Here is a 25839-nt window from a genome sequence, read left to right on the forward strand (position 1 = left end):
TATGGTGCCTGCTTAGCAAGCACAAGCTCCTGAGTTCAAACCCCAATACCATAAAAAATTGCATTTATAAGGCTAATTCCAAGCTTATGTTGATTGGTATCTATTTTTTGTTTTGTTTTCCTTTCCAATATACTTTCTTATAATCCTGTTTAGATTTTTAACTACAAGAAATGTGAGTCTTAAAGAGAGCAACATTCCATGCCTATCCCACTTCCATAGTTTACCAAACTGTGTGAGCAGTTAATCTCCAGGTTTCTCAGAAAAAAAATGAATTTTCATGAGATTTGAAAGGAAAGTTCAAATTTTGTTTCAACAAAATTTACTTAACATCATCTCTGTGCCAAGTGAAGTTAACAGTAGTTTAACACCTTTATGTGTATCTTAAATGAAGACACTAGTAACAATTTTTTGTTCAGTAACATTTCTACCACTGAGGATTCAGGTCAGAGACAATGATATATCAAATATTTTGATGAGAGTATCAAGTGCTGTAGAAGAAAATGTACAAGGAGGACTGGACACGAGAGAGGGAAGCAGTCCTTGTTGGGGAGTGATGGAGAGCCTTATCAGCTGAAGATCTGTCTGGAGGATACTACAAGGAGGGGTATGAGACATTTTAGGAACCAATTTATTGCTAATTGTTCCCCCACCAAAAAACAATGAAAGTGCACTCTTCTTAAACCTTTGCTGGTCATGACTGGGGTCTCCAAGTATGATGCATGAACTATGTTCATGGGGCAAAAGGAGGAAGACAAACACCCACCAAGAGGCTCAACGTGGGATCGAAATCTGACAGAGTATAATGTATTAAAACAGTTTGCCTAATTCTCCCTTCCCTAAGGGAGAAAATTGGAACAATAGAGAATGCTAATACTACTGCTGAATTTTTTCACTTCAATTTTTTTATCCTTCTACTTTCCCCACACAAGTGCTGATATTAAAGGTGTACACCACCACCATCTGGCTCACTTTTGAGATTTTACACACACACACACACACACCCAACACAAACATACACATATAAACATATACAATTTTTTAGAAAGCAATTTAATACATCTTCATTTCCATTTATATGTTCTTTTTTGTGATATTAGGGTTTGAACTGAGGGCCTCATCCTTGTTAGGCAAGTACTCTACCACTAAACCCACTCCCCCGTCCCATAACTTTGATGGTTAAAAGGAGTTTCCACAATCTAATTTCTCTAAGGAGGGAATACATTATCTCTACTTTCAAACTGGTAAACATCAGATGCAAAAAAATCGAGATAACTGGCTAAGGTTCAAAGTCCACATCATTCCTAACTCAGTGACCTTCTGTCCAAAGGAGACGAGAGAAAGAAGACTGGATAGACCAAACTAAATAGCAAAATAGAAAATAAAATGCATGATTTTAAAGTATTTAGGGAATACTGTGAAATAGTATTCTAGCTCATTCTACACAGGAGGCATTAAATTGTCTTCTGTTATTTGGACAGGCAAAAGGCTATGGGAAATTTCAACATCACATTTGCAGAAGGCTTCATTTTGGTGGGCTTCTCAGATTGGCCTCAACTGGAACTCATCCTTTTTATCTTTATTTTGGTTTTCTACTGCCTAACTCTCTTTAGCAATACCACCATTATCGCTCTCTCCCGACTGGACGTTCAACTGCACACACCCATGTACTTCTTTCTCTCACACCTCTCCTTCCTAGACCTCTGTTTTACCACCAGCACTGTGCCTCAGCTTCTGATCAACCTTCATGGACTTGACAGGACCATCAGCTATGGAGGGTGTGTGGCCCAGCTATATATCTACCTTGCCCTGGGTTCCACTGAGTGTATGCTCCTGGTGGTGATGGCCTTTGACCGCTATGTTGCTGTGTGTCGTCCACTCCATTACATGACCATTATGCACCCTTGTCTCTGCCATGCATTGGCTATCTCCTCCTGGGTGGGAGGCTTTGTGAACTCTCTAATTCAGACAAGTCTTGTGATGGCCATGCCTCTCTGTGGCAACCAGCTAAATCACTTTTTCTGTGAGATGCCTGTATTCCTTAAGTTGGCTTGTGAGGACCCAGGAGGAACTGAAGCCAAGATGTTTTTGGCCCGAGTCATAGTGGTTGCTCTTCCGGCAGCATTAATTCTAGGTTCCTATGTACACTTTGCTCAGGCAGTGCTGAAGATCAAGTCAATGGCTGGGCGTAGGAAGGCTTTTGGTACATGTGGATCTCACCTCTTGGTAGTTTTCCTTTTTTATGGCTCAGCAATTTACACATACCTACAACCTATCCACAGTTATTCTGAGAGGGAGGGAAAATTTGTTGCACTTTTTTATACCATAATCACTCCCATTCTCAATCCTTTGATTTACACTCTAAGGAACAAAGATGTGAAGGGAGCTTTGTGGAAGGTGTTAAAAAGAGGCAGAGGCAGAGATGTGGGGTAGGAGTGGAAAACAAGGCTTATAAAATTTCAGGTAATAGCTCTCAGATCATGGTTCACATCCTGTTCCTTAGAGGCTGTTGAAAATATCAAACAGTCCTCTGAGCTCTCAGAGTTTCAGTGCTTTCCTAACTTGGAAGTTGAATATGTAGATCTTTTGAGACTTTTTCTAGTTTGTTTCCTATGATCATTATAAGAAAGAATAAGTGTTGATTTATAACACAATTTTCCAAAGGAATGAACTTGGGAAGAGGGTGCATTGTGACCACATATGAAGAGTGCACCTGAGTTCTTGGCATGTCAGAGAGTGGCAGAAGACTCAATTCAGAATGACAACACCTTTTCTTAAGTCAATCAGTCCCAATGTAGTGCCATGTTAATGGCCCTGTGCCCAAAAGCAGAGGACATGAGATCATCTCTGCTTTTCTAATTAGCTGTGATTCTCAACATGTTCCCTCAGATCTTCAGGCTCATTTCTAATGTCTTGAACAGTCACTACTCTTCCATGGTACTTGGAATAAACAAGGAGATCATGAACAAATACACTTAATGGAGAAGGTAGTCTAGTGGATTCTACACTCTTCTATGATGACATTTACCTACCTAAAAAACCAGAAAATATTCTTAGGGCATCAATGAATAAAAGGAGGCATCAACATCTCATCAGGTCCACTAAGAGACTAGTCATGTTGTTTAGTGACACAGACACAATCTTTCCATGCAAGAGAGAAGATAACAGAGAAGAAATGAGCCATGATGGGGAGCTACTGGAAAAAAAGAATAAAAAGGAATTACACAAATGGAAATGCAAGAGATTCCTAAAGTAGGGAGTGGTAGGAGGCTCTAGAAACTTTGAGCCATAGCATAAAGATAGGGGTTACTTGAAGCCCACCACTGTCAATTGTTCTATGAACATAAACAACAAATTCATGTCAAAGCAAATGTATCCACATTAATAAATTTTAAAGTCTCTGTAAATTTCATGTTGAGTAAATCATTATTTAGTACAATATCTTTTATTTGTTTAATATGTGAAATATTTTTATTGTATTAGTCATTATTTACCACAGAATTGTGGCAGTTTAGCTATGTTTACTATTTTTCTGTGATGAATCTGAACTTCAAAGGACTTAAATAAAAACTCCAAGGTTTCCTATAAACTATGGGGTGATGATGATGCTCAAATACAACTTACTACTTACTACACTCTACCGAATTCTCTGTTTCTGAGAGTAAATTTTTAATAGAGAAAGATTGAGGTTGGAAAGAAAGTCATGTGGAAGGAGAACGAAATGTGAGTTTAATGTGTTCCACAATTTTGCTTTTGTTAATTATGGCCAGGTTTCTAGACTCTTCTGTGTTACATATTTTTTTGGTTGGGGCATTTTTTTATTGCACAAAGCTAATCTATTCTATAATACAATGGTTCTCATTTCTGGAGCCATATTTATAGTTCAAGCAACATTCTATACAAAATATTACATTGTCACAATTAATGATTACAATATAAACTATAGGTATTATTTCCACACCCGTACTCGTTTTGTTCATCAAGAGACTGAAAGTTAGATAATTGTTTTGTGTGGTTGTTCTCAAGTTACCTATGCATTAAACTGAGGATTAGGATTTGAATCTGGTCTGCTTTATTCTTTATCAAGCTCACGTAACTATAACCTAAGCATCCATATTTTAGTTGAAGGCACAAACGGTTTTCATAAAATAAGTGTTTTTTCTTCTACATCCTTTGTCAAGGTCTAAATCATGCATTCACATTGACCTAATGAACAAAGGAGATTTGAACTAATTGTATATAATTTTATAAAATTTTGTCATTAATATAGTAATCATCCTTCCAATTGGCATGTAGAGAATATAGTCACCCAGGTATATCAAATGAAGCATATTCCACAGTCAAACATTTCTGAGAGGTCACTGGTGCAATGGCCACACATTGCTTTTTGCAAGTAAGATGTTGTGGGAGGCAGATAGGAACCTAGATCCCTTGGGTCTCCTTGGACCTTCATTCATGCAGCAATTCATCATTCATCACTGCAAATTATGGACCTCTAGAATGTGTAAATGAGTCCCAGAGATGAACTGCTTGCATGGAACAGAATAGTAACACCTTGGCACATATTTTCTTTGTCTCTGACAGTCCAGTTCACTGCCATTTGAAACTCCTTGCCATTAATTTTTTCATTGGTAAGCCACAAATGGGGTTTTCAGCTAGAAATAGTGGTGTGTGCAAGACTTAAAGTTTACTCTTATCTATGGGAAAGATAAGTAAGTTTAGAGAAAAAGAGATTATGTAGAATTGGCTCTCAAGAGGGAAAAGAGAGATTAAGTTACACAGAAGAAATAACAAGAACATGGAGATTTTGCAGTGAAGTCCAAGAAAAACTTGTTTTCATAGGTTGAAAGACATTCCTGGATCACAACATTTTTTGTTATAAAAATATCATTGGTTTTGCTGATGTCATTTCTAATTATAATCCATAGCTCAGATCAGGAGTAAGAAAAGGGTGTCCACTCCTGCTATGTTTATTGAACATGGTTCTGGCAGTCCTAGCCAGAGGTGAAAGGTCTCTACAGTTAAAGCCATAAAACATTGTTGATATATATTTTAGATGACACAGATAAATGGAAAGATACATTATGTCATGGATTGGAAGAATCAATTCTGTTAAAATGTGCATACAATCCAAAATGATCAATAGATTCAATGCTATCACTACCTATATTCCAATGGCACTTTTCACAGAAATAGAAAAATATCCTAAAAGTCATAAGGAAGTATAAAAGATACTGAGCAGTATAAAAGATACTGATCAATCTTGATCAAGAAGAACAGCTGAGGCATCAAATTTATTGATTTCAAACTATAACATAGTGCTATAGTTATGAAAATAGTATTGTAGTAGGAGAAAACAGACCATAAACAATTTTGCAATGGAAAAGTACAGTATATAAAACAGAGAACTCAGAAAAAAATGCATACATGGTCAAATAAATCTTAATCAATGAGCCAAGTTTACAAAATGTGGAAGTTGTATACTCTACAATAAATGGTGTTACAGCCCCACCCTAACTGTGGACTAGCTAGGTGGCCTCCTATTTATCTTTGAGGATAGGATGCCCACAGGGCAGAAGTTCCTGTCCAGATGGGCTGGCCAAAACTACTTAGATCTGAAATGGCTGCCAGAGTGAAGCCAGACAACTTCTGGCTTCATTATTTTTCCTTCCATGTGTAAAATGACACCTCCAATGCCATGACATTTGAAAATTCCATGAAAATGACCAGAAAGAACCATAAAAGGAGCAAAAGTGGGTGGATCCTGAATTCCCATGAAATCTCCACTTGTTCCTAGAAAAGACATGAATATTCCTCTTCTATTGACCTATTGCTCCCCCACATTTCTTTTATCCTAAATCTTTAACCTTCTGACTCCCAACAGCTCAAGAAGCTGACTGGTCAGGTTTTTTTCTTTTTCTGTCCAAGAATAAAACTCTGCTTCCCTGCTCAAGTAAGTGAACAAATAAATAAATATACAAATAAATAAACAGTGTTGGGAAAACTGGGTACCATATGAAAAAATGACATTATATCCTTTTCTCACATCAAATGCAAATATCAACTCAAAGTGAATTAAACACTTCCATATAAGACTTTAAATTATGACTATTCTAGCAAAATACAGATGAAAGCTTGTCATTGAGGATTTTGGCAATGATTTGTTTTGATTTGACAGAAAAACCACAGGCAACAGGTGAAAAATAAAGAAATGAGACTATTTCAAATTACAAAGTACTTTTTTTCATAACAAAGAAATTAGTCACTAAGATTAAAAAATAACTTAGAGAAAGAGGGAAAATATTTTGAACCATAAATCTTATAAGGGATTAATATTCCAAAATTTATACCCACCATACAAATCAATAGTAATAAAACAATAATTTAAAATGAGAGAAGGATCTGAAGAGATATTTCCCTAAGTAAGCCAATTATATAGCCAAATTTATTGGAAAGTATCATCAATAGACTAGACCATGAAGAAGAAAGAATATCAGGGATTGAACAAAGTTGATGAATTATTACATTCAGATAACAATAAAGGAAAAAGTACTTATGACCACAACATCAAATACCTCTGGGCCACAATTATTAAAGATACCAAAACTAAAATCTTTGGAATAGAAGAGGTGAGTGAAATACTGACAAAAGTCACAGAAAATGTACTCAATGAAGTTAGAGTAGAAAATTTCCAAGATCTGGGCAAAGAAATGGATATCTAAGTATATGATACATTTAGAACCTCAAATAGACCTCACCAGAAAAGAACTTCTCCATGTCATATTATAGTGAAAATTCCAAGAGTACAAAATAAAAAAAGAATACTGAAAGAGAGAAGCAGCATGTTATATACAAAGACAACTCTAGAATAATAACAGCTGACTCCTCAGCAGGAATCCTAAAGGCCAGAAGAACATGCACTGATATGCTACTTATCCAGAAAAGTTGTCCTTTAAAAACCAAAAGATAAAGAACTTCCATAATAGGCACAAACTAAAGCAATTCATGATAACCACAATAGCCTTGAAGAAGATACTTAAAGTAATATTACACGTAGAAGAAGAGGAAAGATATACACAGTCTTTAGTGCCTGGGAGGGAATAAATCTCATTAGGAGAACAGAAAAACACATTAGTAGTAAGAAAGAAACAAATAAAAAAAAACTGTGTAAACCAGCAAAACTCTTAAGATAAACAAGGGAGACCTAGATATACACCTGTCAATAATAACCATAAATGTAAATGGTCTTAATTCTCCAATTAAATGTTACAGACTGGCTGAATTGATTAAGAAATAAGATCCACTGTTTGCTATCTGTTCTTTTTCTATAGAAGTGTGCTGGATATTGTTAACATTTCATTTTTTCGTAAAAATTTTAGAATTACCTTAAGTTCCATAGGGAAAACAAATTCTGCTAGAATTTTCACTGGTTATCTTTTGAATCTTTAGAACAAGTTAGGAGAATGTACTCTATATTAGGAATTACTATCTATGAACATGGTATCTACCCTTATTTTGGTATTCATTATCTCTTTCATAAGTTTTATTTTCTCTTTAGATGTTTTACACATATTGTGTTAGATTTGTTTCTAAGTTGGCGATATCCTCTAATATATTTATAATATATTATAATATAATATATTTACATTTTGGTTTTTATACTTAAATTCATGCCAGTCATAATGACATTTTTAATACAAAGGCTTCCTTGCTTACAATCAACAGAAGGAAGTTTTTAGTTTTCAGTATTAGGTTAAAGGATTTGAGAATTAAACTTTCTCAGGAGATAGATTTCAGTTTTCACGATTCTGGCTTAATTCTTGTTCTTCTATCATTGGCTGTGTGGTCTTGGGACCTTGCCTTCTCTGGGCTTAATATTACCTGTGGTACAAGGCAAAAATGCCCACTGAACAATGAACAAGCACCTACACAAAGAAGGACAAGAATGTAAAACAGGTCACACTAAGGGAGGGGCAGTAGTGGGAAGGGAGGGTAAAGGAAGAAAATCAAGAAAGTTAATATGGTTTATGTAGTTTGTATACAACAAGAATGAATATAGAACATTCAAATCTGTTGAAATCACCATAAGAAGAAAAGGACTTATGTAGAAAGCAGAATAATGCAGGGGTTAAACTAAACTGTGGTAGAGAGGATACAACAGTGAATGAAACACTCCAACTTCAATGAGCTAAATGTATGCAACCAAACAGTTAAAGTAGATGATAAGTTAATCCCTGCCCTCTTACTTCAAGTCAGTACTGTCATGATAGGATCAGGAAGACAGAAATCATATTTTGCATATTATTTTTGCACCACCCATGCTCTATGGTAGGTGTTCATAAAGCATATTTTATAGAATTAGAAGATGTTGTGGAAAGTAAAGGCATTTTGGTAAGGGATATCAGAGAATGTTTCCTAAGAAGATGTGGCTGAAGCAGACCTTGAAGAAAAAAATGAAAATAAAATTTGGGAAGTGACCTTTTGCTTCTAAAAGTAACATAGCTTATTCTGAAGCAACTGAACACATAAAAGTATTTTTAATATTAAAATTATCCCGACAAACAATAAGTCTAGCTAGATATGGCAGGGGGGAATGGCTTATGTATTCTGTCCCCAATATCTAATAAGCATCCCTAAATTATAGGAAAAAATTAGTAAAAATGTTAAAGACACCAGTGTCATCTAGACCTCTAATAAGGAAGAAGAAAAAATAGTCCAACATTTCCTCTCCCCACAAATCCTTGTCCTCTAAACCATCCTCACTTCAGAAGACTTAGTCATGAATTCATATTCCAGAAATTCTCATGAACATCCTAAATCCAGAGAACAGCAAACTGTAGAAGGGTTATTCTTATTTTCACCTTTGATTTAAACATTGTTGAGGGAATTGATGTAAATGAATGATGAAAAGTGAGGGTGACAGAGCTGACTTCCTTTTACAGAAGAAAATTCTATGAAAAAATAGGGAAACAAATCAGTTCAAGAGTATCTCCTCCATCTCCACCCCATCATGAGATCAAGAAACCTGCCACAAGGGAGATTAACAAACCTCAGAAAAGAGCTCAGGATCCAGTTTCATTTTCTGATGATCAGTAGCAACCATATGATCATATTATGTATATCAGAAAAATATTTGTATTATACCTTGTGTCATGATAATTATTTACTTTGTACTCTCATCTTTAAATATCTTATTTTTATTGATTTGCAAATTAAATTTGAATTTGAACAACTTTCTTAGCTCCAAGTCCCAATCTTCTGCCACACCTAAGCCAAATCAATATAGAAATACTAGATCCACCACTAATGAAATGATATCATAAGGCGTCACAAACTATTTATTCGTTCATACGACACCACTGAACGACCAGAAGACTAAATCTGAATGTGAAAACTGTAAGCAAAACTTTAACAATAAAAAGAGAAGCACAGCAAGTGTACAAACATGCTATAGTTAAATGTTTTAAAAAATTATAAGTAGTATGCAGACATTTGAAGACTTCTTTCTGGGAAAAATTGTCCTCTACACAGGTAATTTTCCCCTAAAAGCCTTAACTCCAGGTGCTCCTCAATTTTTCATTAGACTATGTCCTGATGAACCCATCATAAGTCAAAAGTATTGCTAAGTTGAAAGTGCATTTAATATACCAAACCTAATCAGAGCATCAAAAATACCCTATCCTATTTTAAACACTCAGAGATACAACTAGCCTATGGTTAGGCAAAACCATCTACTACAAACCTAGTTTTGAATTAAGTGCTGAATATTCAGGTAATTTACTGAACACAGTTGACAGTGGAGTCTCATTGTTTATACTCCTCATCTCTGGGAGCTGTGTCTTGCTGCCACTGCCCACCACTGTGAAAGTATATTGTACCACATACTACTAACCTGGGGGAAAATCAAAATTCAGAGTTTGTATTGAATGAATACTGCTTTTACACCATTGCAGGGTCAAAAAATCATTAATTCAAACCGTTGTGAGCTGCAGACCATCTGTACTTAAAATTTTTATAAGACTTAATAAACAAGAATTCAGATGCCAAATGATAACAGAATAGAATGAGATTGACTTGCTTATTGCAGTTAAGGAAACAAATTAAGAGCTAATTACCACTACTATAAAATTTATAAATAAATTAGAAACAAAAGAAACAGACAGATCTATAAATTAATTACTGACAGATAACAATGGAAAGAATAAAGAACAAAATCAAAACAATTAAAAGATAATCAGCATGGAGGACAAAGATTATATAAATTATAGAGGACTGTTAGTGTGAAAAGACAGAAACGGAACTGTCCCTCACATGAAGAACTAAAGCTGCCTACTTTTTATTTTACCATAGTGAAATAAACATTTCTGCATAAGTATTAAAACACAAGTATTAATATATAGCTCTACATGTGCATATATAAACTATTACGTAATATACAGAATATATAACGTATGTTATGTATTTTTTCTATAAGGCAAAACAAATAAATTTACCCTAACAATTCTCAGCAATACCCACTGCTGGAAGATAATCAAAGATTATGTACAGAATTCTTAACCTCCGAATTATGACCATAACTCAAAGAGAAACAAACTGTAAGAGTATATATCCTATGTATGAAATTGTATTTCAAGTTAAACTTACAAGGCAAATTTTTGATATGAAACAACTAGAGAAAAATATAACCTCCAAATCCTACTTGGAAAACAGTAAGTAATGTAAAATTAAGTCCAACCAATGAAGACATGAATGAAGCATCCAGGCCCAACAGAACTAATGCCCGATCCAAAGTCACAAGATATTACAGCAAGATTCACAAAGTTTGGGAGAAACTGAATTTAATACATATTCATTGACTGACTGATGAAAGCAACTGTGTTAGTTGGCTTTCCATTAAGAAAGAAAAATTCAACTGAAAAGGAGGAAAATTTTAGTTTCAGAGGTTTTGTTTGACAATCACTCACTCCATCATGCTTTGCAGAACGTCATGGCAGGAGCATGTGGTGGAACAAAGCAGCTCACCTCATGGTGTCCAGGAAAAGGGAGAGAGAAGAAGGGGTCCACGACCCACATACCTTCTAAGGGCATACCCTCAATGACCAAGCTTCCTTGTACAATGCCCCACCTTTTAAAGGTTCTACCATCTCCCAGCTGTTAACACACGAGCTTTTGCGGGACATCAGATCCAAGCAACAACAGGAAGTATGCAATTTTTAGACATTTAATTTGATTTGTCCCTGCTGCTGTTAAGATGTCATTTGTCTTGTCCATTATGAACACATGGCTCTATTCTGCTACCAAACTTTTATTTCTGAAGAAATACAGTTAGCCATATAGAAGTGATCCTCAATTAAACCATATTCTTTTCTACTTCCATGATACTTGCTTACCTGGTTCAACTTTGCTCAAAAGGCTCCTATTTACAGTTTCAATACCTTTCCTACCTTCCTAATGGCACAATGTACCCCTAACCAGCACAACAATAAAATAAAAAAACCCTTCCCTATATATTGCCATTATAGACAATCTGACAATGCAGCTTAAAAGTTTCAGAATCTTCACATCTTTTGGCCAAAGACATTCTTTTCTAGGAAAGTATATTAAAACAAATTCCACTGGTGCTGTGGTTTGCACCTGTAATCACAGCTATCTGGGAGGATCACAGATTTATGCTACCCATGTAAAAAATTCAGCACGACCCCAAGTCAACAAAGAAACTGAGTATGGTGGTATGCACCTGTCATACCAGCTATATGGGAGTTGTAAATAGGAGGATCACAGTCCAGGCCAGCCGAGGAAAAACTGTGAGAACCTATTTAAAAAATAACTAAAGCAAAAAGAGCTGGGGGCGTGGCTCAGGGGGTAGAGCACCTGCCCAGTGAGCATGAGGCCCTGAGTTCAAACCCTAGTATTGCCCATCAGTAATAATAATTAGAGGTATCAGTAATGATATGCCTATTATACTAAGCATAGTAACTGCTCTCAAAGACTTGGTTCAGTTACAGTATATAAAAGAATATGAGTATCTGAGCATTGTTATATCAGATTAGAACAGAATAGAATAATATATAAAAAATTAGGGTATATATATATATTTTCTATGACACAAATGTGTAAAAAGTGGGTAAGGGCTTGGAGTGACTCAAGTGGTAGACTGCCTGCCTAGGAAGCATGAGGCCCTGGGTTAAAACCCCTGTACCACCAAAAAAAGAAAAAAAAAACAAATAGAAAACTCTCACAAAATAGGTAAATAAAGATGAAAATAAAAGAAATATACTCTGATTTCCTCTGGGTGTGGCTTTAAAAATAAATTTACTTACCTTAAGTCAAGATGAAAACTTCAAGATCTATAGTAAACACAAACTTAAAAAACTATCACCTAAAATCCTGAATTTCAATGTGTTATCATAACCTCATCTGGCCACATTTCTAGGTTCTGCTGTGTAAAAGTCTTCAAGTATGCATAAATGTATATAAGCAAGTAAAAATGATTGTAATATAAATTTACCTCTCACTTTAAATATATACATACAATTATACTTCTATTTAACAAAACATAGTAAATAAATACTTGGACTACAAAAATGGCTATTTTTAACTCCAAAAATGTTATTTCTCAAAATGGAAAGTATAAGAGTTCATTAAGAAGCTATGGTCATTTATTTTACTACAGTGTTTTCATTTGAGTCTCATAAAAATGTCAGAATTCATTTTGTTCCACTTTATTTAACTCCTCCACATTCAAGCATTTTCTTCTATTAGTTTCACATTGTTGAGGTATATGGTATTTCCATTCTAATTTGTAATCATAATTTCCACAGTTAGTCTCTTATTTAGACATTTTTTATGTAGACATTTTTACAGCTGTTTTCCTTACATTCATTCATCATTTCATGGTCTAGATTTTTCCCAGCAGTGCTCACAAATCTTCTTTTCATTCCTATGTACCTGTGATAATGAGACTGCTGTGTGTATACTCAAAGGACAACCTGGTGGGGCTATAAATTTGCTTTGGGTTATACTACTAAAACCTAAAGTCTAATTCTTAGTTTCCTAATCCCCCAAACTGTCATCCACAGCTAAACCTCCACTGCACTGAGCATCTTGTCAATGATTCAAATCAAGTCACTGAGTCACCCCCTGTGAAGAAATGGACCAGGATGGAACACCAGTATGTGTATCAGCCCTCCATGAGAAAGCACAGCTTCTCTTCCTTCCTATGTTACCAACTGCTGCACTACTCTGTGACATGCTTCCCTTCTACAATCAGGATGCCACTGCTGCTAATGAATGTTTTCATCACAAATATTAAACGTGATATACTGTCAATATTAAATGTATTAAAGTTTTAGGAGACGGTGTCTGATGCCTGACCCAACCTTTTGTGAGACACTGAACTTCAGTTTCTTTGCTTTGTAGGACAAGAAAACACATTTCCTAGAGATTAACTACAGCACAGTTAATCTGTTAGGTACATGCTCCAAATCAAATGCCCATGTAGGACACATGGAAGAAACTGTCCAACTTTCATTGCTATGGCATCTTAAGTTATATTTTTTCAACACAAATATTTATTCATTTCCATGAAGGATATTCTACTTTTCTTGAAAAATAAGGTCCTCTCAATTCATCTTTCATTTTTCCACTTATGATAAAGAAACATATACAAGAAGTATATTTTAACTCTAGTACAAAGATAATAGCAGCAGCACTTGCAAGTCGGTGTTGCCCAAAGCAGACTGGTGAGAGAAGCAAACTGAAGAACTCCTGTCTACCTGTCCAAGAGGCAGTTGCTCTTCCCAAGAAGTGCATCCAGCTCTGTTTGTTTGTGTAAGAGAAGAAGTGTTCGATTAGATTCCACATTCTTTATGACCCTCTGAATGAATCAGGAATAGAAGGAAAATGCTTCAAAATACTAAAGGCAAGGTATAAAAACCTCATAGCCAATATCATACTGAATGGGGGAAAGGTGAAAGTGTTTCCTCTAAAATAAGGAACAAGACAAGAAAGTCCACTTTCCCCATGTTATTCAATATAGTAGTGGAAAACTTAGCAAGAGCATTAGGCAAAAGAAAGAAATAAAGGACATCCAAACAGGAAAGGAAGAAGGTAATTATCCATGTTTGCAGATAACAGGACTTTATCCATAGAGAAACAATACATACTCTATTATCAAGAAGCAGAAAACAACTGTTAGAACAAATAAATTCAAAATCAACATACAAAAAGAATAGTAATGTAATACATCAATAATGAACTGGCTGAAAAAGTTAAGAAAGCAATCTCATTCACAATAGCTACAAAAAATAAAATATTTTAGTATAAATTTAACTAAGGAAATGAAATACTTCAACAATGGAAGAAAAAAATGGAAAAAAAATATACAGGACACACCCACACAAAGATATTGAATGATAAAAGATAAAAAGAATAAGCATTGTTAAAATAACCACAATACATAATGTGAGCTACAGATTCAATAAAATTCCCATGAAAATACCAATTACTTTCCAAAATAGAAAAAACAAGGTGGGCACTGGTGGCTCACACCTGTAATCCTAGCTACTCAGAGGAGGCAGAGATCAGGAGGATTGCAGTTTGAAGCCAGTCAGGGCAAAAACTTCCCAAGATCCCATCACTAAGAAACCCATCACAAAAAAGGGCTGGTGGAGTGGCTCAAGGTTCAAACCCCAAGCCCTGAATTCAAACCCCAGAACTGCAAAAAAAAAAAAATCAAAAAACAGTCCTATAATTCATATGGAACATCAAAAGACCCAAAATAAACAAAGCAATCCTGACAAAGCTGGAGGCACAATAATACCTGACTTCAAACTAATTCACCTGCATATGGCCAATTGATTTTTGACAAAGTCACCAATACATACAGTGGAGAAAAGTCGTCTCTTCAATAAATGTACTGATAAAAATGGATACACATGTGCAAAAGAATTAAACCAGACCCTTTCTTATCACTTCACATAAAAACTAATTCAAAATGGATTAGACACCTATGTGTGAATCCCCAAGTATGAAATTACCACAAGAAAACATAGGAGAAGCACTTCAAGACTTTGGTGTACACAAAGATTTTTTTAAAGAAAGGACTGCAAAGACACAGGCAATGAAAGTTAGAACAGACAAATGGGATTATATCAAACTAAGAATCTGCTACACAGCAAAGGAAAGAATTGACATTTAGAAAACAACCTACAAAACAGAAGAAAACATTGACAAACTACTTATCTAATGACTGATTGATACACAGAATACATAATGAATTAAAAAAGCTGAATACCAAAAATAAATCACTCAGTTAAACATGGGTTAAAGAACTAAATAAACATTTCTCCAAAGAAAACATACAAACAGTGAAAAGTATGTAAAAATGTTCAATCTCACTGATCATTATGGAAATGGAAATCAAAATCACAATGATGTATCATTCTATCCCAAATATGATGGCAATCATCAAAATACAAAAACTAACAAATGGTGATGAGATGCAAAGGAGGGGAACTCTTACATGTACTTGTGGGGCTGTAAATTACTATAGCTATTACGGAAAATGGTACGGAAATTTCTCAAAACTCTAAACAAAATACTACCATTCAATTCAGCAATTGATCCAGTGTGTATATATCCAAAGAATTTAAGATTGTTAGACCAAAAACACATATGGAATCAACCTAGATGCCCACGAGTTAATACATGACAATGAAAATGAGGTATATATACACAAAAGAATATTATTCGGTCAAAAAAAAAACCAATGAAATTCTATCATTTGTAGCAACATGGATGGACCTGGAGGTCCTTACGTTACACAAAACAAATCAGATACAGAAAGACAAGTACCATGTTATCCCACTAATTTGTGTAAAGTAAGAAATCCATCTCATAGAAAAACAGAGTGGAATAGTGGCCACTAGAAAGGCAGCAAGGAAAAAGGAGGCAAAAAAGTAGTTCAATAACGAGCACCAAAACCCAGTTAGAGAGGAGGAATTAGTTCTTTTTTTCGACAGCACAGTAGGATAACTATTGGTTAAAACATTCCATGATAGCTGGGTGTGGTGGTCCAGGCATGTAATCCTAGCACTCAACAGGATGAGGCAGGAGGACCATGAATTCAAGGCCAGCCTGCATTATGTGGTTAAGAACCTGTCTCAAGAAATGCTCTTTGATACACTTAAAAACCACTTTAAAAGGGCTAAAGTCATTATTCAAGTAATAGAGCACCTGCCTATCAATAGAAATGACCCAAAATGAAATAGTAAAGGCAGAAAAATAAATAAATTCAAGATCCCAAACAAAATTTGAGGTGACTCAATATCCACATATTGGGGAGGGCTGAGAAAGTGGCCACAATTGTTATCGTCGTCAAGGAGACCCTGGGCACCGAGAAGGACTACGTGGGCAACTTGTGCTTCCTGCCGTCGGTGAGTGTCGCCGGGTCGCGGGGACAGCCTCCCCCCGCCCCGCAACCCGTGACCGCAGCCCCAGGGCCCCGGAAGCCCAGGCAATGCTGGCGCGGACACCCGCTCCTCCAGTCCTCCAGGGCGCATGGTCGCCCAGATCCTTCCTGGGGTCCCCTGCACCCTGCTGCCTAGGCGCGCTGCCCTTTTGTCTTTTTCTCCCTGCTCCTGGTCTTACAAATAGTTTTAAAATTAATGACATCCTCCAGGCAGGGGCTTCAGAACAACTTCTCCACATAGTCCTGTCAAGACTCTGGGGTGGGACAGACCAAGAAGCTATGATCCCCAAAGGGATAAAGCCTGGCGGGGCTTGCCAAAACAAGAAACTGGTTTTTACATGTCCCTCTTTTTTGTTTTTTAAAAGTTTTTTGGTGGTGGTGGTATTTTGGAGTTATTTGGATTTAACTCAGGCTTTGTGCTTGCTAGGTAGGAGCTCTACCCCTTAAAACCATGCCCCAAGCCTATAAGATTTCTGAACTCCTAGTGTGACAGGAGGAAGAAATGCTGGGGGAGGAGGGGAGGAGAGGGGAAGCTCACTTTTGGTCCAAAGTCATCCAGACAGAATGATCTGCCTGGTCCCTAGGAGATTTCTAGTGGCTGTGTTTGGAAACCAGGGTGGGGAGAAGCATAGGTGACAGTTCATTTTGGACAGTCTCCAGCAATCACAATGTTTGTGCTTAAGGTTACAGCTGCCTGAAGGAACTCATGGAAGGGGATGTATCTTTGCATAGAGGCCAGAAGATTAAAAAAAGGGAAAAAGGGTAGGAAGAAATACACTTGCAGTACCTTTTCATATAAGTCATGCATATATACATGGTCTTATTTTTTTAAAAATGCCAACAGAACCATATTTTCAACATGGTTCTTAGATTCACCTAACCATTATCCATTTACACACCCTGTGGAAAGCATTTTCTGTGCATTAACTCAGAAATTGCTGGAAACACACAGTCCAAGTCGATTTCCCAAGACTACACAGCCTGACTGAGCTGGCATTTGATCCGAGGTGGTCTGGCTGCATAGCTGACAGTCTCTACCCCTACTCTGAGCTGTTTGAACATGGTGCTGTGGTCATGGGCAAAATGACTGTCCTTGGGTGACTGACTGGCAGTCCTAAGTGCGTGAGAATGAAGTCTAAAGCTTTGGAATGCCAGGAAGGCTGGAGCAGGAAGCCAGTGAAAAGCTTTTTGATGATCAGCACCTGTGTCGGCCTGGGCCTCCTTGCCTGTGTGGGGCAAGTAGAGCACAGACAGGTAGAGATGGAAGATGTCAGAGTGTTTTCCCTGTGCACAGTTGTGCACAGGCATCTGTTCTACCTTCCAGGCAGTATATGCGGTCATGAGAACTCAGCCCTCTGAGGACACCAGTGATCCTTGTCATAAGCAGGACACCCCAGTGGAGATAGAACTCAGTGTGTGACACGGAAGCCCAGTGGTCATTACCCTGGTGCTGGCCCTGGTGGCTGTTCATCTGTCACTTTCAGGAGAGATGGGTGGTCTTGGGTGTCCTGGCTTGTGGAAGCTTGGGTCTCCTTTTCTGGAGAGTACCTCCTTTATCAGACTTATTGGGCACGTCTCCTCTGCAGAGAACCCACATCCTCTGCTAGGCAGCACCCCTCAGAACTCTGAAGGGTTTGTGTTAGGTCTGTGAAGCAGGCTGTGGTGACTTGGGAGACCTGGCCTTTCAGATCATTGGTGACTTTTGTGTTTCCCAGCAGACAGGCTCTGGCAGGAGAGGTGACACTTATACCAACATGTGCAGTTCCCCCTACCTCTCTCCCAGGCACAGGAGCAGGCCAGAGGTGATTGCACTGCTGGTGTTCAGTGAGCCAGGTGGATTGTGGGGCTGAACCTTGGTGTCTGCAGGTGAGGAGTTGTGGTTCACAGAGGTGAGGCCAGTCCTGGCCTAGTTAAGGAACATGGCCCTGCAGCTGATCAGGGTTCCATCTCCACATCCCCTTGGTGGCCCATGTTTTCCTTTAGGGACTGTATCTTAGTCTTAATTAGAATCCAAAGGCCCACTTAGGAGTCCACCTGGAGGACATTTCTGGCCCAAGCAGCTGATGGGGGCAAATTCTGTCACTCTCCCAGTCTCAGCAGTGTTGGTATTTTGGAGTGTGTAGTGGTTTGTCTTAGGGTGTCCTGTGATTGCTAGCTGTCACCAGGTAGATTCCAAGAGAAGCACCTCCCATTGGGCCAGTTAGAAATGTCTACAGACCTTCTCAGGTGCCCCTGGACGCAGCTAAGTTCCCAGCTGAAGCTCACTGGGCTGAATCCTTTGCCACCCCTCTTTGCTCAGACGTTTGGGGAGTTTACTTCAGATGCATCAGTGTGGCCCATGTGAATGCCATGTGTCCCTGTGTGTGTGTGTGTATGTGTGTGTGTGTGTGTTTAGGAGAGTAGCCACATGTGGGTTGTGCTTTGTGCATAGCATTGGGGCCCTCATGACTCCTGGTTAAGAGCACAACCCAGGGGACTGGCACAGTGGCTCACTGAAGTGGTAGAGCACATGCCTGGCAAGTATGAAGCCATGAATTCAAACCTCAGTGCGTGGGGGGAGCAGATTTGAAGTGTAGAGAATGTGGCAAAGCATGCTTAGTAACTGCAAGGCTCTGGGTTCAATCCTGAGCTCAAATAAATAAATAAATACATACATACATACACATACATACATACGTACATAATTCAGGTCTCTGTGTGTCCAGAGCACAGTCCTTTGCCTCTTGGAGCCCCATTTCCTCATCTGTAAAGTGGGGGTGAGTGCACGATGGATCCGGAAATGAAGGAAATGAAGTGAGGGTGTGTGCTGTTTTAGATGGGACGTGGCCTTGTCTAGGCAGAGACTTGAAGGAGGAGGTGCCTGAGTTCTTGGGCACTGAGTGCAGGCTGGGCTGGCAGGTTCTCCTGGCTCCCTGGAGAAGCCTGGAGGAAGGGAGCCCTGCAGCCTCACTGTGGACACTGGGGAGTTTATTTTTATTTCTCAGCACCTTCAAGAGCAAAAGGGAATCTGCGCTTCTCTTTTGTCTTGTGGTCAACACTTACTCAGGGTTTGGTTTCTGGCTCCTTCCCCAGGGTGGAATTAAGAGCCCATCCCTTGATCCTTTGCCAGAGGAGGCAAGGCTCCTAGGCTGGCAGGACTGCGCTGAGATGCTGGTGGAAGCAGGTGGCCATGGAACTGGTCAATATTTTTGTGTGGCCTCGGGGGACCTGGACAAGATTGTTGCTGTTGTCTAACATCAGCAAAGCCATGTGGATGACAGTGGGCTGAGGGACTTGGTGCAGGAGGACATTCTACCATGTGGCATTGGGTTCAAGTGCTGAAGTCTGGGCTGCCCGTGCAGTCAGACTCTTGGTCTGATGCTGGTCTCTACCCCTCCGTGATTGCGTGACCCTGGGCAAGGAGCTGCCCTTCCCTGGGCCTTGGTTCCCTCATCTGTAAAATGGGTTGGGCAGTTGGCTCAGTGCCTGGTGGTGGTTCTTTATTTTAGGTTGCTTTATTTATTTTGTATTGCTTTTATTTGTACTGGGATTTGAACTCAGGGCTCCATGATTACTATTCAGGTGCTCTAATGTGTGAATCATGTCTCCAGCCTGAAATGTGTCAGGTTCTTAGCATTTCCTACTTTCTACAAAAGGACAGTCATGGAAGGTCCCCTCCCCCCCGCCCAGCACAGTACCTAGCCTTCCTGGGATTGAAATGTGGAGGTCTGTTAATCTTAACCAGGCAGCCCTGGCCACACTCTGCTCCAGGGGCCACACCCAAAGTTTGAACAGACTCACCCCCCCCCCGCACTGTACAGTCACCCAGCAGCTGGAAAAGTACCCTGCTCTGGCCTGCTGGGGGAAGAAGGGGTTTTGTTTTGTTTTTTGGACCCTGGATCCAACTCAGGGCCTTCCCAGGGCCCCACCCCATCCTGGGGCTCAATTTTGCATTCTGGGCAGAATTCAGTTTATAGTTCAGAGGCTTCACTTTCTTGCTGATTATAGACTAGTGATCACTGTCCTCTCCTAGAGGCACCCTCAGATCCTGCCATGCTACTGTATCACAGCATGGCCATTTCCTCACAGGTAGCAGGTAAACCTCTTGCTTCAAATTTGTCCTTTTAGAAGGACCAAGAGGTGTCTGTGTCTGTGCTCTCCTCCACCGCCCCCCCACAGGTTTAGTTTGTCAATTCTCTTTTAATGGCTCACCTGATTAATCCAGGTCCACCCAGATGGAACTGATTTGGGACCTTAATTACATCTGCAAAGTACCTTCACCTGTGGTGTGTACTCTATACTATCAATTATGTGTCATAAACTAAGCGTGCTTCAGCTCACAGCCACAGTTCTGCTAAGATGAGGGGCATGCATGTAGGAGGGAGGAAGCTAGAGGCATCTCAGGACTGCCAGCCAAGGGTGGTTGGTGGTGGATTTGAACTCAGGACTGTCTGATTCCAGAGGTAATGTTCTCACTGCTGTTTCTTATCTACTCCCTATTTCGTATGGCTGGAATGGCTGCAGGGTGAGGCAGCTGGTGGGCTGTGGAGCCAGCCAGGTTTGTTCTGCGTGAGGTTGGGCATGGGTGGGGTGCAATTCCCCCTGGCAGAGCCTGATCTTCCCAACATGGCACACAGACCCTCTGCGTCTCTTGAAATGCTTTCCCACTTGGGCCACTTTGATTCCCGACTTGCATGAGAGCCTCGCCCTCCCTCAGCTCCCTGCTCAAGGCCACTTCCTGGGCCTCCCAGGTTCTGTTTTCTTCTGGAGTAACCTCAGATAAGTCTGTGTCTCCCATTGAGGCCAGAGCCTGATGCTGTGGTCAGTGGCCCTGCACCACAGCAAGTGCATAACAGGTTCTCTGTGAATTTGAGGAAGGAGTGAATGCATGGGGTAAATGGGGCACACAAAGTGACAGAGGCCTTCCTGGTGGTACGGTGACCTTGTATGGGTAGTGTGAGCCCAGATTGGTGGTCACCTTGGATAAGGCTCCTGGGCTGCGTGCCCTGTCCACACTGAGTGGGCAGAGGGATCCCATTGTTTGATTTGCCCCTCAGAGAGTTGTGTATGGCCAATGGTGGCCAGGCTGCTGACTGAGCTGTGTGAGACTGATCTCCCCATTGCAGAGGGGTAAATACAGTGAGATGTGTGTGTCCAAGTGACATCCCCCAGTCTATCTGTCTCCAGCACCATGTGAGGTAAGATGATGTTTGCTTACACAGCCAACCAGTGTTACACATCTCTGCATGGATGAAGGCACAAACCCATGTGTGGGTGTTTATGGGCAATTTAATGCAGTTTTCATTCTCTCCCCTCCATGCACAGGCATATTGTTGTTTGGATTCCTTGCAGAGTAATTTTGTATTCAGGCCCTAAATACTCCAGCACCATTTCCAAGGTGTGAGAGTATCCTCTTAGTAACCACAGCTAAGTGAACAAAACCAGGAAACTTAACATTGACACTGAGCCATGTACCCCACAATCCATATTTCCCCCTCCCAACCTCCTTCATTCCCTCCTCTCCCCCAGATCCCCGTCTCATATGCCAGCTATGCCTGAGGCCAAAGGAAGGAGGAGCAGGTGTTTGGCCCTGGGCAAAAACAAGAGAGCCTACCTGAAAAATAACTAAAGCCAAGTGGGCCAGGCATATGTGTCAAGAAGTAGACTGACTGCCTAGCAAGCTTGAAGCACTGAGTCAAACCCAGTGTCAAAAGAAAGAAAAAATTTAGTAATGGGCCAAAGACACCCCAACTTAGTACGTCTGAATGAACTCATGGGTGCTAGAATCCTAGAAACAGGCTGTTGGAAAGGGAAGCTGAGGCACCAAGTTGCTCAGTGTTTTGGCCAAGGGTTACTATATGAGTTTGGGGCTGAGCTGGACCCTGAGCCCAGGCTTCCTAGCTCTTGACCCCATGATTCTGCTGTGATAAAGCTAACACATCTGGAGGACTTAGCCCATGAACTGGCTGACCCTGGGCTCCTGGGGCTTCCTGGGGCTCTTGAGGCTTCACCTTCAGACTGAGGTTTCAGTAATGTGGGAGTGTGGGGGGGGAGTTTTCTGCTCAAAATTCACTTAGTGTGCCCTTGCTGTCAGCTGGGTCTTGTGCTTGCTGAAGCAGAGCAGCTCACTACTGTTCACACCAGAACCATGGGTTCCTACCTTTGTTTCTCAGGCCAGATCAGGTGTCTAAGTGAGTTTTTGTCAGCCTTGCACAGTGTTTTAAAATTTTCTGATGAGTTTTCAATTTCTCGAGACATTATTCAAATGACAGCATAAACATTCACAAAGGTATTGTACAGCAGAAACTACCAGTATGGCATACAGACATGGTATTTTATGAGAAATGTGATTGTGTCTAAGGAGTGCATTTCTGAAATAAAATTGGCAATTTTGGGATGTAGATCGGTGATAGAGTACTTGCCAAGCATGTGCAAGCCCTGGATTTGATCACCCGTGTTGCAAAGAAAAGACAAAATTAAGACGAAAAAGAATGTGGGCTTGAAGCAGTAGAGAGATGATTGTGTTCAGACATTGTCATTGTAGGCAAATCCAAGGTCACCTGTTACAGGAATTTCCTTGAGTGTGCCCTTGAGGGGGACGCATGGGTAATCTCCATGTAACCTAGGACGTGTGACCACTCTAGACCAGAAGGGGTGAAGTGGGGCTGTTTAGCCATAGCTGGACTCAAGCATATTTGGGTTGTCCCCGCTAGAGTTTGGATCTGAAGGCCTCCTAAAGGCCCATGTGTTAAGGGGTTAGTCTTCAGGGTGGTGCTATTGGATGGTGGTGGTACCTTCAACAGGTGTGCCTAAAGGTCATTGAAGTATCTCTCTCTCTCTCTCTCTCTCTCTCTGTCTCTCTCTCTCTCTCTCTCTCTCTCACTCTCTCATCTCTCTCAGGCTGCGTTAGACCCAGGATCCTTCTGCCTCAGCCTCCTGATGACAGGTGTACACTACCACGCCTGGCTGTGGATAGGATTTTTCAAGATTAGTTTTGGTGTCATTTCTATTAATTTTAAGGACATATATGAATGTTTAATGATAGAAAATACTTGAAGCAGCTGGATCTCCTGGCATGACTATGATCTGTAGGGAATTTGTGTTAACTTTTGCTTTCATAGCGTGGATTTCACCTACACCATAGAGTTTGATTTGTTAAAGGACACCTGCAACTACTCTCATTCAAATTCAAGCAGGTGACATGGAAAAATGCAGACACTTTCATCCAGTTACTCATCATCCAGCTGTACATATGGAGCACTCTCCTCTGTCCCTGTTGGGCCACCAGAGAACACAAACCACACCCCGCCCTCTGGCCACACCGCTGCATTCCAGAAAGCACTTACTAGACTCACAATGAGCTGTTCAAAGCCAATAAGGAGCCAAAATATCTGAGACCTGTTAGAAGTTCATGAGGTGTCTCAATGTCACACAGTGCCTGGTTATGGAGGAGGACACTGTGGGGATTGGGAGAGAGTAAAATAATGCTTTTAAAATGTGGTTTTAAGAGGAATGGGAGGACTGGATTTGTTCAAAGCACGTTATTTATCCAGTTGGGGAGCTATGATGGGAATCAAGGAGAGGTTGTAGTCAATGTCTGGTTCATTTGTGATAAAATGGAGACCAGAGGGTTTTAACTATAGGGCTGTTACAGCCTTTATTCAGGACCACATCCGACATCTTGCAAAACATTGAGAAATGCAACCTGGGAGGTCTGTGACTGTCCCACTTAGTGCAGAGGAGCTTTGGCAAGGGCTGTGGTAGGTAAGATTACTGCCTCCACCTGCCACCGATAGAGACCCTTGTTGGAGCATCTCTGGAAGTAATAATTCTCCCACCATGTGGTCCCTCATGGATGGGCACCCACCCTTTCCTGAACTGCTTGAGCTGATCTGAATTACTTTCTCTAGATTTTGGCACTGGAGACTTTGCCTCTGCCACAGTAGGCTTATTGGAGGCTCTGTGACTGCTCCATCTGATTGGAAGCTTACTGACTACCCCACCAGATGGGCGCTGTGAGACTGCCCCACGTGACTGGGGAGTCTCTGACTGTCCCTTGTATGCAGAAGAGCTTTGGCAATGGCTGTGGTAAGTAAGATTACTACTTCCACCTGCCACCCGTGGAGACCCTTGTTGGAAGTGATGATGCTCCCTCTATGTGGTCCTCAGAAATGGGTACCAACCCTTCACCAAAGAAGTCTGTGTTCTTTTGCACTCTCTTCCAAAACTCTATGGATTGGGGACTTACATGAGCTGAGGTCTGTTTTGTAGACTCTTCTCGGGTTGCTGTTAAAGTAAAATTGACAAAGTCACTGTGAAAAAGATAAGACCTGCTCTGTTGACTTTGGGGATGTAGAATCTGCATTCATCTAGGTGACAATGTCCATGACAGGACCACTGTACCACTAACTTCCATATTCTTCCTGATTCTTGTGAGGTTAATTGGTGAGGCATTACTCTCAGGCACTGACTGAATAATAGCTGAAGGTGTTTAGTTGATTAATGTGTGTAAGGATATTCCCATGTATTATCTGACTTACCTTCTGCAATCCTATATAGTCCTGGCTAGGATAACATGGGCAATCACCCCACTAGTAATCAGGGCAAAAATTGCAAAGTTGGGAAAGGATGACATGGCTCCAGAGAACTGATAGAGTCCTCTGTTTTCTCATTAATCTGATTTCCTTTCTCTAGATTCTGGCACTGGAGCCTTCGCCTGTGTTTCTGGAAACTGATTGAAGACTCTAATCAGTGTCTATCCCACCTGATTGGGGGTTCTGTGACTGCCACATCTGATAGGAAACTCTGTCTGCCTCACAAGAAGGAGAGGAACTTTGACAAGGACTGTAGTAGGTAAGATGAGTTCTTCCATTTGCCAGCCAAGGACACCCTTGCTGGAGCATCTCTGGATGTGATGATGCATTACCCTTGCCTCACATCAGCAATAAATCTTACATACCTGATCATGTAGGAGAATCCCAGCTTTACTGAGCTTTTAGGGGAGGTGTGCACACCTAAGCTATGGTTCATTCTCCAAACAATGTGTAATGTAATGAGGGGATGAGCTATGGATAAAAATATGTAACACAGGAAGGGAGTCCATGTTAGTATATCTCACATATTTTTGCAGAACTGCTGCTAAAAGAACACTGAAGAACTAAGAACACATGATTTATCATATGCAGTTATGTTCCCCCTGTCACTAGGTTGTGGGAGTCCACAAACTGAATAAACCCTGTGAGGTGTGTGCTGTGCAAGTCTGTGGGCTATGAGTAATAAAGAGATGGTACAAATGCCCAAATGTTAGGGTTTTGTGGAATCATGGGAGTCTTGTAGAATAGAATGAGCAAAAGAAAGAGGGAGAGAATTTAGAGAGCAAGAAAGAGAGAGCT

General features: G+C 40.1%; 1 protein-coding gene across 1 annotated transcript; it reads left to right on the forward strand.

Annotated features, from left to right (window-relative positions):
- The first annotated feature begins 1488 nt into the window (after positions 1-1488).
- LOC109703434 (olfactory receptor 2Y1-like) lies at positions 1489-2430 on the forward strand. Its single transcript, XM_020188497.2, has one exon. The coding sequence runs from the start codon at positions 1489-1491 to the stop codon at positions 2428-2430; it is 942 nt and encodes a 313-aa protein (XP_020044086.2).
- The last annotated feature ends 23409 nt before the right edge of the window (positions 2431-25839 follow it).

Source organism: Castor canadensis, chromosome 16 (genome assembly GCF_047511655.1).
Source record: "Castor canadensis chromosome 16, mCasCan1.hap1v2, whole genome shotgun sequence".
In the NCBI taxonomy this organism is placed as follows: Eukaryota; Metazoa; Chordata; class Mammalia; order Rodentia; family Castoridae; genus Castor; species Castor canadensis.

Excerpts from the sequence above, each read along its gene's own strand:
- LOC109703434 (XM_020188497.2), top strand. The coding sequence starts at position 1,489 with ATGGGAAATTTCAACATCACATTTGCAGAAGGCTTCATTTTGGTGGGC.